This window comes from Amblyomma maculatum, chromosome 1 (genome assembly GCF_055883805.1).
Source record: "Amblyomma maculatum isolate TAMU_Amacu chromosome 1, ASM5588380v1, whole genome shotgun sequence".
Classification (NCBI taxonomy): Eukaryota; Metazoa; Arthropoda; class Arachnida; order Ixodida; family Ixodidae; genus Amblyomma; species Amblyomma maculatum.
In genome coordinates, this window is record NC_139344.1 from 171,486,331 (window position 1) to 171,502,522 (window position 16,192).

The 16,192-nt window shown below is 44.7% G+C and overlaps 1 protein-coding gene and 1 long non-coding RNA gene across 2 annotated transcripts; both read right to left on the reverse strand.

Moving 5' to 3' along the window:
• Nucleotides 1-749: 749 nt before the first annotated feature.
• On the reverse strand, nucleotides 750-2,187 carry LOC146204870 (uncharacterized). Its single transcript, XR_014704067.1, has 3 exons — nucleotides 1,926-2,187; nucleotides 1,087-1,200; nucleotides 750-989 (listed from the first exon to the last, which is right to left on the reverse strand). It is a non-coding gene; the product is annotated as an uncharacterized LOC146204870 (long non-coding RNA).
• A 6,405-nt stretch (nucleotides 2,188-8,592) lies between these two features.
• Nucleotides 8,593-15,818, reverse strand: LOC146204871 (uncharacterized). The gene is made up of 5 exons (XM_084589583.1): nucleotides 15,545-15,818; nucleotides 13,770-13,911; nucleotides 12,058-12,146; nucleotides 9,024-9,243; nucleotides 8,593-8,775 (listed from the first exon to the last, which is right to left on the reverse strand). The coding sequence occupies exons 1-5, from the start codon at nucleotides 15,593-15,595 to the stop codon at nucleotides 8,693-8,695; spliced, it is 585 nt and encodes a 194-aa protein (XP_084445709.1). The 5' UTR covers nucleotides 15,596-15,818; the 3' UTR covers nucleotides 8,593-8,692.
• Nucleotides 15,819-16,192: the final 374 nt, after the last annotated feature.

Consider the following 16,192-nt stretch of genomic DNA (forward strand, 5'->3'; position numbering starts at 1 on the left):
TTATCCATTTGAGTTTCCAGAATTTACACTTTCTCTAGAAGCCCTCATTCCATTTAGGCATCCTTTCATTCTTTCCAATTAGAATTTTCAGTCCTAATGGAATTTCCATAATCAAATGTCTTCCAGTTTCAAGATGACCTCCCAGCTGGAATAGGTACTTAGTCCCAACTGCATAGTTTTAGCTCTCTCTAAAGAAGCAATTTATTTTTATTATGGGCTGCTAAGTTATGGTTATTGTGCTGTTATCATCTGTTTTGGCTTGGCTTGGCTTGGCTGGCAGCTGCGACTGCGATAGTGGCGCAAGTGTGGCGCAACCCAGCCGAAAAAGTTCATTGGTTCCTATTGGAATTTTTCTAATTGGTACCAGTTAGGTTTTCGGACACCCATTGGTAAATTCCAGCTGGTTCCAATTGGGCGATTCCAGCTGGTTCCCATTGGACGATTCCAGCTGGTTCCCATTGGACGATTCCAGCTGGTTATAATTGGGCGATTCCAGCTGGTTCTAACTGGACAACTCCAATAGGTTTTAACTGGGCGATTCCAACTAGTACCCATTATAACATAATGGAATCAATGCTGCCCCATTATAGCTGGGAAGTTCCTACTCCAATGAATATTAACTAGGGAACTAATACTAGACCCATACTCTCATCATCTGGTGCATGTTGATGCTTGCAGGACTATTTTCTGTGTTTGGAGTGGGCCAGAACAAGATCTGCATGAATTACTTGAAATGAAGACAACAAAGCTCTATTCAATAACACTTTCACATTTATTACTTGAATGTACTTGCAATGCAAAGTGCTTCTCTACTTGAAACAAATAAGATCCTTTTAAACTAGCTACCCATAAAACAGCGCAGCTGAATGGTGAAAGATCCAAATTCAAAAAATTTCTTGAATGTGCCTTTGTGCATTCTTCAGCAATCGCCATCTGCCGTAGCTGCTTGTGTGGTTTCTCCCTGCAGTGCTCCATTGGCAGCTTGTTCCCTAAAGTAATAAAGGCAAGCATAAGTAATCACAGAGCTGACAAGCTTAGATGCTTTTTGAATGTCACACACAAAATGGTATAAAATTATTCAATTACCTCTTCGCTTGCCTTCTGAGATATGCAATCTTTTCGTTGATGAGGCCCGTCACGTCTTTCATGGCAGTCTCCCGAGCCATTTGCAGTGGCATGCCCATGTCCTGCAGCCGCTTCCTGTAGCCGTGTAGAGAAAAAGAAAGTGCATTTAGCAAACTTAGTTTAGTTAGAAAGTACAAGTCATCGAGTACAAGTTTTTGCTCTGCAACGAGTAAAATGCAAAACCACATATAAATGCAAAAACACATGTGGCAAGAATCCTCCAAGGGACAAGTGAAGTGTTGTACAAGCATGTGGTCTCTAAATATTTTCCTTGAATGGTGCTTCCAAATGAAACAAGTGAAAGGTGAGTAAGGTACATGCTCACTCACAATCGCAGCATGGATAAACCTAGTCGCAATAGGTATAGACTGAATCATTCAGCCACCGGTCTTTGCCTGTTCACACATTTTTGGCCTAGGTTTCTAGTTTTAAACCTAACTACCAGCGCTTCATGTCATCACAGTGAAGCCACCAGGATATGCAGTGACGGTTCTGAGGCGGCAACAATCGGATAATGAAGTTGGTTTTTTGCTGGCCGCAGGTAAATCCAAACGTAGTTCGACAGGCTAATACAATAAATCTACGGAAATCAATCACGGAGAACAAAAGTTATCACCTCACTCGGACAGTTCGCTCGAATGAGATCAGCAGCGGTCATCGTAGCTATCGGGCCCGTTTCAGTCAATGTTGGTCTTTGTCAGTGCCTTAATTACGCTCTAAAAATTTAGCTGAACACCAATGCAACCTTAGAACACTTACACAGGGTGGGATTACCACAAGAAAAGAAACTTTTTACTTACCGAAGAGTAGCATGTCGTAGGCCTTGTAGAAGTCGCTTCACATTTTTTTGTCTTGCTAGAAGTTGTGATACCACTTAGTGCGTCAGATGAAATGCCGAAAAATCATTCATAATGACGGCTACGTTTAAATTATGGTAACATATAATTAGCGCAGGATTCTAGCCGCACAGAGCATTTGCAAACACGCGTTTGCACGAACATGCCGTCATGCTTGCCATTGTCACCGCCATGTTGTCCCTCGCTAGTCGTCTAGTCTAGACTTCGGAACGGCTATTTTTGGCTTCTGAAGGCTAAAGCCGAAGGCACGACAGCGATGATGTCGCTCACTGTGCGGAAAACATGCATTAGTCAAAATTATATAGCAAGTGAAAGTGACATATTTAAAATTACTGCTATTAAAATTAATTTTAAGTTTTTGCAAATAATTGTTTTCGTTGCACTTTGCTTTGATTGATGTAGGCGATCACCGGAACTCGCATCGTCTGCTACGCTAGCAGACAGCAGCTGAAAGAATGTCGTACATATATAATATACATGCCCGTGGGATATATCGTATATATATGCCTGTAGATATGCACCTGTATATGTGCACATGTTCTGGTCTCATCCAAAGCATTGAGTTTGCTTATTTTTCACCAGTACTTTTAAAATAAAGTGTGTTAGGTTTTTTACTCGATTATTAGCAGGGTTTCAATTCTGTACTCAATTAAGAAACATCAGTTCACAATAGTTGCAAGAATTGTGTTCTATGGAAATCTTGAAAATATTTTCTTTCCTTTTAAACTAGAACTTAAAATTTGTTTAAAATATTTCATGCATTCAAAGGATTATTTAAAGAAGCAGATGTCTATAACTATATATAACATCAGTAATTTTGACTTTCTTGGCAATGCCATTCTTTTATGAGTCAAACAGATTAAACTATTGCTAAAATAGCATTCACTTTATGTACACTGTAACATGGTCATGCACATAAATTAAATTTTCATTAACTGCTTAAATCCATGCTGGATGACCAAAGGAAAGAAAGTGTGACATTTTGAACTTATTTCCTTGTTTTCAATAAGAAACCACCTCATTTTCATTTGGAACCAGTGGAATATTGAAGGGGAACTGGTAAATTAGAACAGTTGGATGCCCATTGGAATCGGCCTAGTTTCCTACTGGAACCCATTGGACCTCTAATTGGAACCAGTTAAGTTTCTAACTAGTGATAAGCATGCCAACTACGTCCATTGCCATATTCTGTTACCATTAAGAATTCCAATAGGAGAACATTTTGCCAGCTAGCAAAACCAATTGGGCAAGCTGTTGCCAATTGGAACCCACAAATTCCATTTGGCTCCAGTTAAAACCAGCTGGAATTCTTACTGGAACCAATGAACTTTTTCAGCTGGGAAGTGTATAAAAGCGGAGTGCGAGAATAAACGGGGGTCATTTTCGTCGTCTGGGAGCGCGGTGTCTAGACTGCTTTCTCGGGCAGCGTTCCGGCGCGGGTGCAGCGGCGCCCCCCCCCCCCCCCCCCCCCCCCTGCCTGGGCGTCAGAAGTGGCCGTCTACGACATGATGTCAGATGGTCAAGAATCTTCCCACTGAGCCAGGCACCTTACATCCACGATGTCGAAGACGCCTTCAATGCGGCTGCATGGACTGCAGCAACCGCCACCGCTGGACTTTGACCGCACGTCAGAGTGGCCGGTGTGGATCGAACATTTCGACGACTTCCGATATGCAACGGGACTCAACGAATGCTCCGGGGAGGCTCAGGTACGAACGCTGTTGTACACAATGGGGAGGCAAGCTCGTGACATATTCAAGACGTTTTCACTATCTGACGAAGACGCCAAGAACTATGAAACCGTAAAGAAAAAGTTCGACAGGCACTTTGTAAAAGAGAGGAACATCGTGTACGAAAGCGCCTGTTTTCACAGACGCGTACAAATGCCAGGAGAGTCGGTAGACCAGTTCGTCACTGCGCTACACGGCTTGGCGGAACGTTGCGACTACGGTGAACTAAAAGAACGAATGATCCGAGACAGACTGGTTGTCGGGCTCCGCGACGCAAAGCTCTCGGAAGCTTTGCAAATGGATTCTCAGCTCACGCTGGCTTCGGCGCTGTCGAAGGCTCGCTTAAAGGAAAGCGTCCAACAGAGCAAAGTACTCTACGAGGACAACACAGCCATCAGTCATCGGAAATTCGTGACCAGGACCCCAATGTGGACGCGGTGGTTCAACAGAGGCACAAGGGACGTCTGCATGGGCAACGAACGCCGGAGGTGCGGTGTCCTTTCTGCAGTGGCGACGCCCACCCCAGGACAATGTGCCCAGCCAGAGCTGCCAAGTGTCTCCACTGTGGCAAGAAGGGACATTTCGCAAAGGCCTGCTTGAAGAAAGCAACGGCTTCCGCTCAACGAAAGGTACGCGTCTCAGCGGTCAACCAGGAAACTGGAGAGCTACGCGTCTCAGCGGTCAACCAGGAAACTGGAGAGACTTTCGTGGGATCAATAGATGCACGCAGAAAAGCGCGATTTGTTCAGGTGCGCATTAATTCTGTGCCCATTTTTGCAAAGGTTGACTCAGGTGCTGAAGTGTCAGTATTACCATCAACGTTTCCGGGATTACCGTCCCGACTGGTAAAAACCGATGAAATCTTGCAAGGTGCAGGAGGCAGTAAGCTTAACGTACTAGGCAAATTCGTAGCAGAGATCGCATGGAAAGAGAAAACTGTGTATCAAACATGCTACGTTGTCAGTCCGTTACGCGACGTCCTTCTAGGATTACCTGCACTTGAGGTCTTAGGTATCGTGAAATTTGCAGACGCGGTCGACTCGGGAAACCTGCAGTACGAGACGCGCTTTCCAGAAATGTTCCGCGGTCTAGGTACGATGCCAGGGCAGTACACCATCAGGCTACAAGCTGGCGCTATCCCGCATGCCATAAGCGCTCCACGCAGGGTACCAATTCCCCTGAGGGAGTCCCTGAAGCGCGAAATAGATAAAATGGAGCGGTTAGGCATAATCAGGAAAGTGGATGGGCCCACCGAATGGTGCGCCGGAACAGTTCCGGTAGTGAAACCCTCAGGCGACCTGAGAGTTTGCGTAGACCTCACTAAATTGAACAAATGCGTAGTTCGAGAGCGATTTACGTTACCAACTGTGGATCAAGCTCTAGGGTCACTGTCGGGAGCGAAATGGTTTTCAAAGCTCGATGCCAACTCAGGCTTCCACCAGGTGCGACTTAGTAAAGACTCGGAAGAGCTAACCACGTTCTTAACACCCTTCGGTAGATACTGTTTCACGCGACTACCCTTTGGAATTACCTCCGCTCCGGAGTACTTCCAAAAGAGAATATCTGAGATACTAGGTGGCCTGCCGGGGGTCGTTAATTTCATGGACGATGTCCTAGTGTTTGGCGAAAGCAAAGCTCAACACGATGAGCGCTTAAGTAACGTGGCCTAGCAAGGGCAAATGTGACATTAAACAAAGAGAAATGCTTATTCGGGGTTAGGCAAGTGCGTTTTTTGGGTCACATTCTGAATGAGGAAGGTATTCATCCTGATCCAGCGAAGGTCAGTGCTATAAAAGATTTGAGAGCACCCAGAAACGTTACTGAGCTTAGAAGCATTTTGGGCATGGCGAATCATTTGGGCCCCTTCCTGCCACATTTAGCCCAAGTGTCTGCTCCCATGCGTGTTCTTTTGCACAAGGATAGGGACTGGGTCTGGGACAGCAATCAGGAAAAAGCGTTCCAAGAACTCAAAGAGCTCATTTGTTCAGCGCAATGCATGGCTTTGTACGACGCTTCGCTACAAACCACTCTTTCAGCTGACGCATCGTCTTTCGGTCTGGGAGCAGTTTTGTTTCAAAAGCAAAAAGACGGGCAACGTAGACCAGTTGCATTCGCTTCTCGTTCGCTCACTAAAACCGAGCAACGGTACTCCCAGATCGAAAAGGAGGCACTGGCGTTGACGTGGGCAGCGGAAAAGTTTGATGAATATATACGTGGTCTGGAAGTTGTTTTTGAAACTGACCACAAGCCCTTGGTGTCGCTGTTGGGTCACATGGCAATCGATGCTATGGTGGCTAGAAGGAGGAGGTGACGCCAACGGCGGACGGAAGCCGCTCCTCCATTTCAAGCCGGGTGTAGGTGGCGCTGTTGGCCGTAGTGCGATGTGCGATGCATGGTACGCGCCGCTCGCCTTCAGCCACGGTACTTGAACATACGTATGCCCGCCGTGCGTGCAACGCGTCGGCCTTTCAGTGATGTTGCAGGTAATGGTTTAGCTCATTAAACTCTAGTCGAACCTGATTACGGCTGACAGAATTCAATTTTAAGCCATGGTGGTGCAGTGGTTAGGGCGTTCGACTGTTGTGCCCAAGGACGAGGGATCGCATCCCGGCCACGGCGACCGCTTTTCTCTGGAGGCGAAAAGCAAGGCGAAGAACTCCAGGTGGTCGAAATTCCGGAGTCCTCCACTGCGGTGTCTCTCATAGCCCGAGTAATTTTGGCACATGAAACCCAACAAACAAAACGATTAAAATCGATCGGTTGGTACTCCAATACTTCTGGTGCGTAGAATACGGGCGTATCTATCCTTTCAGTTCCAGGAATTGGAGGGTCTTGAATGAGTCCCGTCGGATCGAGATAGTGCATGTCGAAAGTAGAAGACAGACCAAGATAATGAGTCTTCAAGGTATACTGCGCACACACAAAACAAAGACGAGAAATTTGGTTCACAACAAGCGCAACACCTGCGCTTAATTGTTGTGTACCTTTCTCCTCCTTGTTTTGTGTGCGCGCAGTATACATTGAAGATATGTCTGACCGACTCGCCCAATAACGCACTCTTTCAAAAGAATGAGGATGGAAGAATGTTTCGGCTCCGTGCGGCCGCATTTTTTTCCCACAACGTTGTTTGCCCCAAGGCATAAAATAATATGTAAGAAGAAAATTAAAAGGGGTAATAAATGAAAGAAAAAAGGTTGGCTGTTCTTTGGTCGATGTTTTCCACCTCCTTCAGTTTCAAGGATACGAAGCATCAGCATTACGCTTAAAAAATGTGATTGGGGATCCAAACAAGCAAAACAAAGCATAGCAAGCATTTATTGCATATCGTAGTAATAGCAATGTACTGCTCATAATAACATTCAGGGTAATTCAAAATAACAGATACATTTACACATGCTTCTGTGTAATTAGAAAGAAAAAAAAACATTAAACATTGATTATCAACACTGCATGCATCGCTTAATTGGCACTAAGAAATGGGGAGCAAGGATATCTCTTCCCGCTAAATAAAAAAAAAATACTACATTCGACCTTGAATAAATATGCAACTTAGAACACCCTCTTGAGTTTCGGCACTTTCATTCTTCCCTGCTTAGCGTTGCGCTTACAGTTCCGCGCCTTAACATAGAAGTGCTGCCTGGTAAGAACATAAAATTTGATAATTTTGCTTGGGAGGGACATACTGTGATTTTTTTTTTTTTTTTTTTTTTTGCGCTGGAGTTCATTTGTTCGGCGAAGTTAGGCCCTCATATTAACATGTCAGCAGCGCAACACATCTGGCCATAAACGAGAGATCATGCTGGCAGCCGCGAACAAACAGGAACGCTGCCGCACCGTCCATACACCGCGCGCGAACCTGCACACGCGCGCGATCGCGTGACTGCATCGCCAAGCTGACCGCAGCGCCACCGCGGCCTTCGCGGCAGCGCATGAACCAGAGGATCGCGCTTTCTGGGCGGATACGCCCCCCTTCTAGCCACCATATCGATGCTATGCCGCCAAGAATTCAACGTTTTCGTCTGCGCCTGATGCGATACAGTTTTTCTGTATTATATGTACCAGGCAAATCGCTAACCACTGCTGATACTCTTTCACGTTCGCCGTTAGCTCGTACGAAAGTGGAAAGCTGTTTACCTGTCTCAGAGGTAACCGCTTACTCGAAAGCTTGTTTACTGGGTTTAGAAACAGGCGACGATTTCTTGAAAAGAGTAAAAGAAGGTCAAGCAAAAGACGAAGTGTGTCGAAGCTTGCGCACAGTGTGCAAAAAAGGGTGGCCCAGGAAACAAAATGTTCCCTGTTATCTTCTGCCATACTGGCAGGAACGTGCATGCATTACTTTGGTGAACGGGTTTCTGCTCAAAGGTATGAGGCTTATCATTCCTCAGACCCTTCGCAAGGAAGCGCTAAGCAAACTGCATGACGGTCACCAAGGCATCTCGCGATGCCGTAGTGTGGCTAAAGGTTCTGTCTGGTGGCCGGGACTTAGCACTGAGATAGCGTCATTCGTGAAACAGTGCAGCGTTTGCGCGATGCATGCGCCAGAACAGATCGAACCGATGATTGCATCGCCAACGCTCTCTTTTCCTTGATAAAAATGGGAACATCCTTTGAGTTCAATGTGAACTCAAAAAAGTCAGAAGGAAGCAACTTCCTCTGAACTGAGAATTGGCTACTGATTTTGAATTCACAGTGAATTAACTTTCTCTGACCATCCTGTGAATTTCCTGTGAATTTCCTTTGAGCTCCCAGGGAACAGACCGTTGTCAGTTTGAGTTGAGTTCACAGGCAGTGGCCAATTATTGGTTCAAAGGAAGTTCGAAGGAATGATGACTATGGGATATTTGGTGGATGTTCGAAGGAAGTAGGTTCAGACTGAAACATTTGTTTGTATGAGCTTATATTTATTTGAATAGATGTACTTCCTCTGTTTAGGCCTTGCAATTAGGCCTGCTTTCGAAGACCCTGCGACAAAAAATTGGATCACTGTCCACAATCCCAGTGCAAACTTGCGCAACTGCCGGTGACCACCTTGGCTAGTACTCCATTGAGCAAGCAGGTGTAGGCTGCAAAAAGAAAAAAAAAAACATTAGAAGCATGACTGCAATGAACAAGCTAGAGTCCATCCAGCCTTCCTTAGCTTTTGTAAATTAAATATACAGAGCACGGACAGTGTGAGCGCCATGCAGGCACCACAGCATTATGCATTAAGGCAAGCATTATGGCCCTGACCATCACTGAAAAGTCAGCTGTTTGGACAATATTTCAGAATGCTCTTGCATCACATGCACAGGCTATGAGCTCGAGGACTTACAGATAACAGCATCCAATTTTGGGCAGCCCAGTGCCTTTTTTGGAGCTTGTTCCTTGCGGGCATTGCAGACACGGCCATAGAGTGAGCTTTCTTCCAGTTCTTCGGGTGAGAACACAACCCGCACCAAGTTACACGCAAACTTTGTTGCTTGATTGCCTGCACTGAGTTTCATGCGGTCAATCAACTGCTGATTTACCATAATATTGCTGCCAATGTGCACCTGCAAGAACAAAAAGCAAATATTAGTACTATGACAAGTATTGTAACATGCAACAATATTCCTTGATATGCAATAAGAAAATGAAGGGGCTTTACAAACAACGAAAAACTTAGACCAGCTTAAGAACATTCAAAGAAACCCCAAAATGCATAATTAAGGTCATTTGTTTGCAAGTAAAAATACACATTCAAGAAGCCATACTTTAACATGTACAACAATGAAGGCATACGAAAACTATTGGATGTTTTTGACACCTTCCCGAGCGGTGTTTTGATCTAATTTTGAATCAGGCCAAACATCTTTTAACATTTTTATTAGTGTAACCTGACAATTGTGTAATATGTATTTAAAGTAACTAGCCAAAAAGAGGGCACATAATGCCCCGCAAAGGATTGAGCGCTAATAGTGCATTGCTATAGCAGAAGAAAAAACAAGAAATAAGAGATTTTTTAACGACCTAATTTATGCTTGCATTTCAACAATAAAAAAAAAAAAAAACAGATTTTAAGTCAGAAAATAAAGGGATTTACTCATCATTAACATTGCAAAGGCCATTAAAAGCCAGTTTAGACAGAGCACAGTGCCCACATTGTCACCTCCTGTTTAAAAATACTAACATCCTTTTCGTACATCAGAAGCTCAACCAATTAAAAAAACTGCCAATGAAGGTTTAGCAAAAGCATGCACTCCCTGCTCTGTATGTGCTACTTTGAGGTAACATTTAGTTTCCAGCTTGCACAGGTAGCTTTCATAATTTAACCCTTCAAGCGCTTTGGACAAGCAGCTCGTCCTTGCAAAGATGCCCTCAAGCCATTTTGGACGAGTGCTTGTCCTTGCAGGATAGATCCTCACCCTGAGAGTTTTAGGCGAGTACAGCGCTCCTCTGTGGCTTAGGTCATGCGCCATTTGACAGATGGCACCACTGACCCGTTAACTGCTTTTTGAGAGAAAAATGGTTCCCGGTAGAGGCAACGCATGCACTGTTGGCCCGTCATCGCGGGAAAGAAGCTTTTCTTCGTTGCCATCCTCGCCATCCGAAGATGGCTCAGACACCAATTTTTGCATGGTTATGGGAAGTGAAGACGACAGTGATGACATGAGTAGTTCTTCCGACGAAGATGATGACAGCTCAGACGATACTATTGCGAGTTCTGTGTCAGTGGATGAAAATTGACAACATTCCGATGAAACCCCCTGGGCTTCCATTCTTGGTCGTCCCTTGTAAAACATTTCCAGTTACCTCGCTATATGTTACTCGACTAGATTGCTGCTTATTGGCGGGCAGTTGATTTTTCAAGTAATGAGCAATAAACTTCACTGCGCTCATTTGACTTAGTTTCTGGTTCAAATATTTTTGTCTCGGATACCTCCTTTTTTATTACACTACCAACAGATCATGCGGTTTAAGGGTATGATGCGACCAGTGTAGGCTACCACCCAACATATAAAGCCCTGCTTTAACCAAGCTGCATCAACATGTCTGCGTAGCCTAGGTGTAGCAAGCCTGACTCAGCATTGAAGAGCACTGGAATGTTGATTCGTATTTCACCTTCCCACCTCAAATGAACGACCGGAGTTAGCAGCTCCTCCTAACTTTTGGATATCATGTGGTCTCGTTAAGCCACACAAATCATCGAAGAATGTGTGTTCGGCCATGCCACTTGCCAGCGCCATGCTCTTGATGTTTCACTCACAACACAGACAACAAATTTTCATGTAATGGGGCCTTTAACGATATCGTAATTTTAAGCAATTTTAGCTAGAAATCTCGAAATAATAGTGTTCAAGGGGTTAAAGTGAAATTGAACTATTGTTGGATCAGCTTAAGAAGCCACAACTCCTTCTCAAAGGAGACCCTCCTGGCAATACCATGGTGGTTAATTGCCTTTGACTTGCCAGAGTGACATTGCAGGTGGCTGTCAGGTGGAAGTGGATTATATGCACATTAGCTTGAATACCATGATGACTGGCCCAAGTTGCTAAAATGACTGATTAGAGGAGCACCAGCTGCGTCATTCGAGTGGTAGTGCAAAAAGATGGCCTTCCGAGATCGATAACCTAAGAAATTGCTGAATATTAAACAAGCTAATGGAAATCTCTTTTCTGATGAAAAGGGCTTTGCTATAGCCCAAGCGAAGTATGCTCAACAGGAAGCGTAAACAAAAGTAACCTTGCACTTCCGATCACTACAGCTTTCACAAAAACTCTTCCAAATCAATATACACACGAATGAAGTAACAGTCACTAAAATGAAAGGAAGCAGTTGGGAATTTTTTTCATGGTTGTTTTGACGAATTTAAGAAAATAGCACTGTCTGTCTTTGGTCGTTTCTATCAAATTGACATTCATTTAAAAATATCATTATGCTACTAATTATGCAGCCTGTGAGCCCAGCCTCATAAACAGCATCCCAGCCAGGGCAGCCGCTTTTCAGTGGAGCCGAAACGCAAGGTGCCCGTGTGCTCTGTGTTGTCGGTGCACGTTAAAGCACCCCAGGTGGTCGAAATTTCCAGAGCGTTGCACTACAGTATCTCTCATAGCCTGAGTCGCTTTGGACATTAAACCCTAAGAGCCAACCAATCATAAAGAGCATTGCTTCTTGCCTATCTCTGAATTCAGTGACTGCTGACTTCATTCACATGGATAATGAGCTCCTTGTTTCCCTATCCCTGCACACTTCTCAATGGAAGTGCATGACTTGTGGCAGTGCTATCATAAAGCTAGAACCAAGTTCTTGTGTGACCCTTAAAAAAGTTTCATCGAGAAAGGCAGTAATGAGCACAACCATGCAGACACTAGACTAAAGCAACTAACCTGAGCCTCGGTTGGCAGCACAACTGCTTGTGTTGTACACGCAGCATTATTAACGGATTCCGTCAGCTGATTGACCAGCTCAGCAACATCTGAAAAAAACAAAAAAGGAAAGCTGGAACAAAACATACTATTTCATCACTAGCAGCAGCAGCCCATGTAACATTCACCACAGGAGAAAAGCTTTTTCTTTGCCCTTGACTGCATGACCAACCCTTTTCTGTCACCAAATGCGCCATTCAAAATTTAGCTGCTAGACACTGGCATCACTCACGCACTCAAGGCGCCCTATCAGCGGTACATAATCTAGGGGATGCTGATAGCAATTGATGAAGCCAATGCTGACATCCCACTTCTGATCTCTTTGTTCGCTGTGGAAATGCCTGGATTGAATTAACTGTGGAGGACGTTGTAACTACAGTGCAACTGACGGGTGCTGCTATTGCTTAGAATGAATCCATGGGTGCGAATGATGATGCCGAGATAGCCGTGAGCGCTTTAACAGAAGTTAGCCAGATCACATCCCTGAAACAGTTTGTCGGTAGCAAGGGCCTTGAAGAGGTCAGCATGCAATATACATGTATGGCGGCAGCAATACGCCATACATTTGGACAAAGGCTGACACTCGAGTGTGTAGCTGATACTCGATAGCCCATGCTTCACCTATCTCGTGTCTGTCTTTCGTGTCGACATTTGCTAACATGGTGTAGTGACCGAGTTAAGTTAGGCAGATTGCTGAGCCAGGTGCCGAGCTTGGACAAGCATAAATTTCCTGTTGTGAAAAAAAAAAAAAAAAAAAAAACACCACCTAAGTGACCAAAATGGCACAGGAAAATGAAGCGCATGCCATAAGGATTCCAAGGTCCAAGACAGGACGAGGCCACATATGATAATTTCATACAAATTTAGATTTTTTGCTGTCCCTCCTGCGCTCATTCTAGATGCACCTCATCATTTGCAGGAGACTCTGAGGTTAAAATCTGAGGGAATCAAGGGTTCCATTCAGATACGCCATCCACAGTAATGCAAGAGCACCACAGACCTGCCGCAGCCATCTGGCTACAACTTATACCCCGTGAATGTGTTTGAACCTAATGCAGCTCTCCGGGTTCACTGGAGCGTTGTTGTCACCGACCACTCCAGAGCAGAAAGGAACCCAAACCCGCGCCCGTTTTTCGGCCTCGGCTTGAGGAGCACAAATCAGCACAGGTGCTCACCTTGAGTGGCATTTGTTTACCATGCATTTTCATGCAGCTATCACATACGACAACAAGCTCAATCTCAGATGCATGCCGATCCCAAGCAATGACATGTGACACGCAAGTCACTGTAACACAAACAAAGCATGCTTGCAGAGCAGGAGTGGCAGCAGTTCATCTGCTACGTGCACTGCAAGCATGGTGGTTGGTGGCGTCATGCAGCAGCGCCACGGTGTAGCTGAGCACTACTGTACACCACCTATAATGTGTCGCAAAGACAACTACAGGAGGAACACCAATCCTAATCCTCAGTGTAGGGGGAACCTTATTGCAGCAACATAATCTTACTGGTGCTTTTACTAGGACGTGCTACAGACCAAGATGTCTTATTCATTTAAGAGTTAGCACTTGAATTTGTTATGCTTTACGTAGCATCTGGTGACACAGCAAATAATTTCAGTCTCATGGCAATGGAGATCAGCATTCCAATGGCTTCAGAAAAAAGCGATCACATACCAAGCATCTGACGTGCTTCATCTCTTGCGGCCTTATATTTCTTCATTCTTTTTTTTTTTGCAGACCCCACTTCATCCTGAAGCTCCAGGACTCTCTTTTTTGCATCTGTTGGCTTAGACATTTTGTCACAGCTGCAGCTTTCCTGCAAAACGACATGTGGCAAGGTCTATTCACTAAATTGTATTTGCACTCAAATGCATCATACAAAAATTATTCAGTATAACGCATTGTGCAGATATCTGGTTCCACACATGAGATTAGCAAAATAGTGACCAAATGATGACCACTGACAAGAGAAACGCAGCATGGACACTGTTTAGGGTTCAAAGCAACACTTCTTAAGGAGGAACATTAGCCCTTGAGCAAACCTTGGCACATAAAAGGACATGGTAATGTTTAACTGCGAGCTGACACCATCCAGCATCACTACTGCTCAAGTGGGCAGAATGCCCACTTGAGCAGTAGTGGACAAAACAAAGGATGCATTTCCAGAAAAACAGTTTGAGCTCCCACGCATACCGTAAAACATAGCCACTCTGCTTTATGGTAGGTTCATGGTGTTTTATGTCCCAAAGCGACTTAAGCTATAGCGATGAGGGATGCCGTAGTGGTGGGCTCACCTGGGGTTTTTTAATGTGCAAATGACATCATACAGTACACAGTCAACTTGCATTTCACCTCCACTGAAATGCGTCCATGAATGCTGGGATTGTACCCATGCACAGTCGTGAGCTTTATAAAAGGGAGCATGCGATCCCGTGGCAGATAGCCTCATCCAGAAGTAGTGGCAAGGTGCAACGGCAGCATTGAAAATGAAGTGGAGAGAGCGGTGCCCTTCCACCTGTTGGCCATACCCCACGCACTGGGAGTAACTTTTACATCGGCAGCTAAAAATCATTGCAGCATTATGCTGTTGGTAACTGATGTCACTGCTTGCTTTGCTATGCTCTGACCTAGCAACCCAGCGTAGGCTGGTAACTCAGGCAAAAGCGGCAGCCCAGGCCACTGGAGTCTTAGAATGGAGACTCCACACACTGCCTCCCCACCACACACACTTTTTTTTCCCCCTTTTTTTAATAAAGTTTTCTCTCTCTGCGCGAAATCTGAGGAATGGCTGGTAGCGAAGAAAGGAAGCATGTTTGACGCTTCAATAAAAAGAAACAAACAAATGAATATGAAAGTAAATGAATGCGACAACACGTTAGGCGTTTTTATCTGCTTAAACTTCAGTCGCCTGCAGCTGTGAAAGCGTCCGTTTCGCTGCTACACTACCAATTGTCTCGGAACGAGCACCCTGGGCATCTTTAAAACTTGTTCTAAATCGGCTTCAATAATCAAGGAGCTGCCATTCTCCATGCCGCACCGTTCCGAGACGACGATGCGGGCAGGATTTTTTTTTTTTTTTTTTTTTTTATAGAGCCCAAATTGGGAAGCCTACTCCTGTTATCACGAAACACCAAGAATTGCCATTTGCTGTGTAAACAGGGAGAATCAGGTCCACGTAACGACAGCAGCCGCGTTTATTCTACTTATTTCCGCAAATTCAGTTCATTATGCATTTTTGTTTTAATTTCACGCAATTCCCGGAATCAACTGTCTACCTCTTTCACCATGTGCACTACTGTCACCTGCCGGTTAACACAATGCGGTCGTAATGCGGGCATGTAAACGACTTCGCGACACGACTCACCGCGAGTAGCAAAGGAAGGTGTTTGACAGGTAAACATTATTAAGACACGAATACGAAAAGAGACAAGAGACGTTTGACTACTTACCCACTCCGAGAATGAACGTAGCAGAGTACGACCCCTCCTTCCACTGGGCATGTAGTACTCCTTGGTTTGGAATAATCTTCCAGTATTTTGGATTATCCATCAGTTTCGCCTGCAGTTCTTTTGATTGTAGGTTTCTTACAGGGTATACGTCCCACTTCTGAGCGGTCGCCCATTTAACCAAGACATGATCGGCCATTTGCACTACTCACGCTAAGAAAACACGACGAACACAACGAACGCGAACAACTTCCTACGGTCATGAAACACATAGTGAAGCATGCCGCCGGCTGTTTTCACGAAAACGATAGCGCTAGAGTCTCAAGCGCCATTGCAAACTTTTAAATGCATTTTTGCAAACTTCACAAACTTTCAAAATAAAACTTATAATTTATAAACAACCTTAAATGTTTGGTTTTTTTAGTAGTAATATGTGATGCGTAACAAAACACAACATAATTTAAGCAAATTATTGCCACAAGCAGCTGCAGCGCCTTTTTTTTTTGCTGCGGAATTCTTGTGCTGCATGTCAATCTTCATTGGTTTTACTCGCCGTGAGAACGTTGGTTTTACTGGCACTATTCGTAACCTCGGCTGCGGGGGTTTCTGTGCGTGGTGGTAGCGACGTACCGACGTCTCTGACGTATTAAT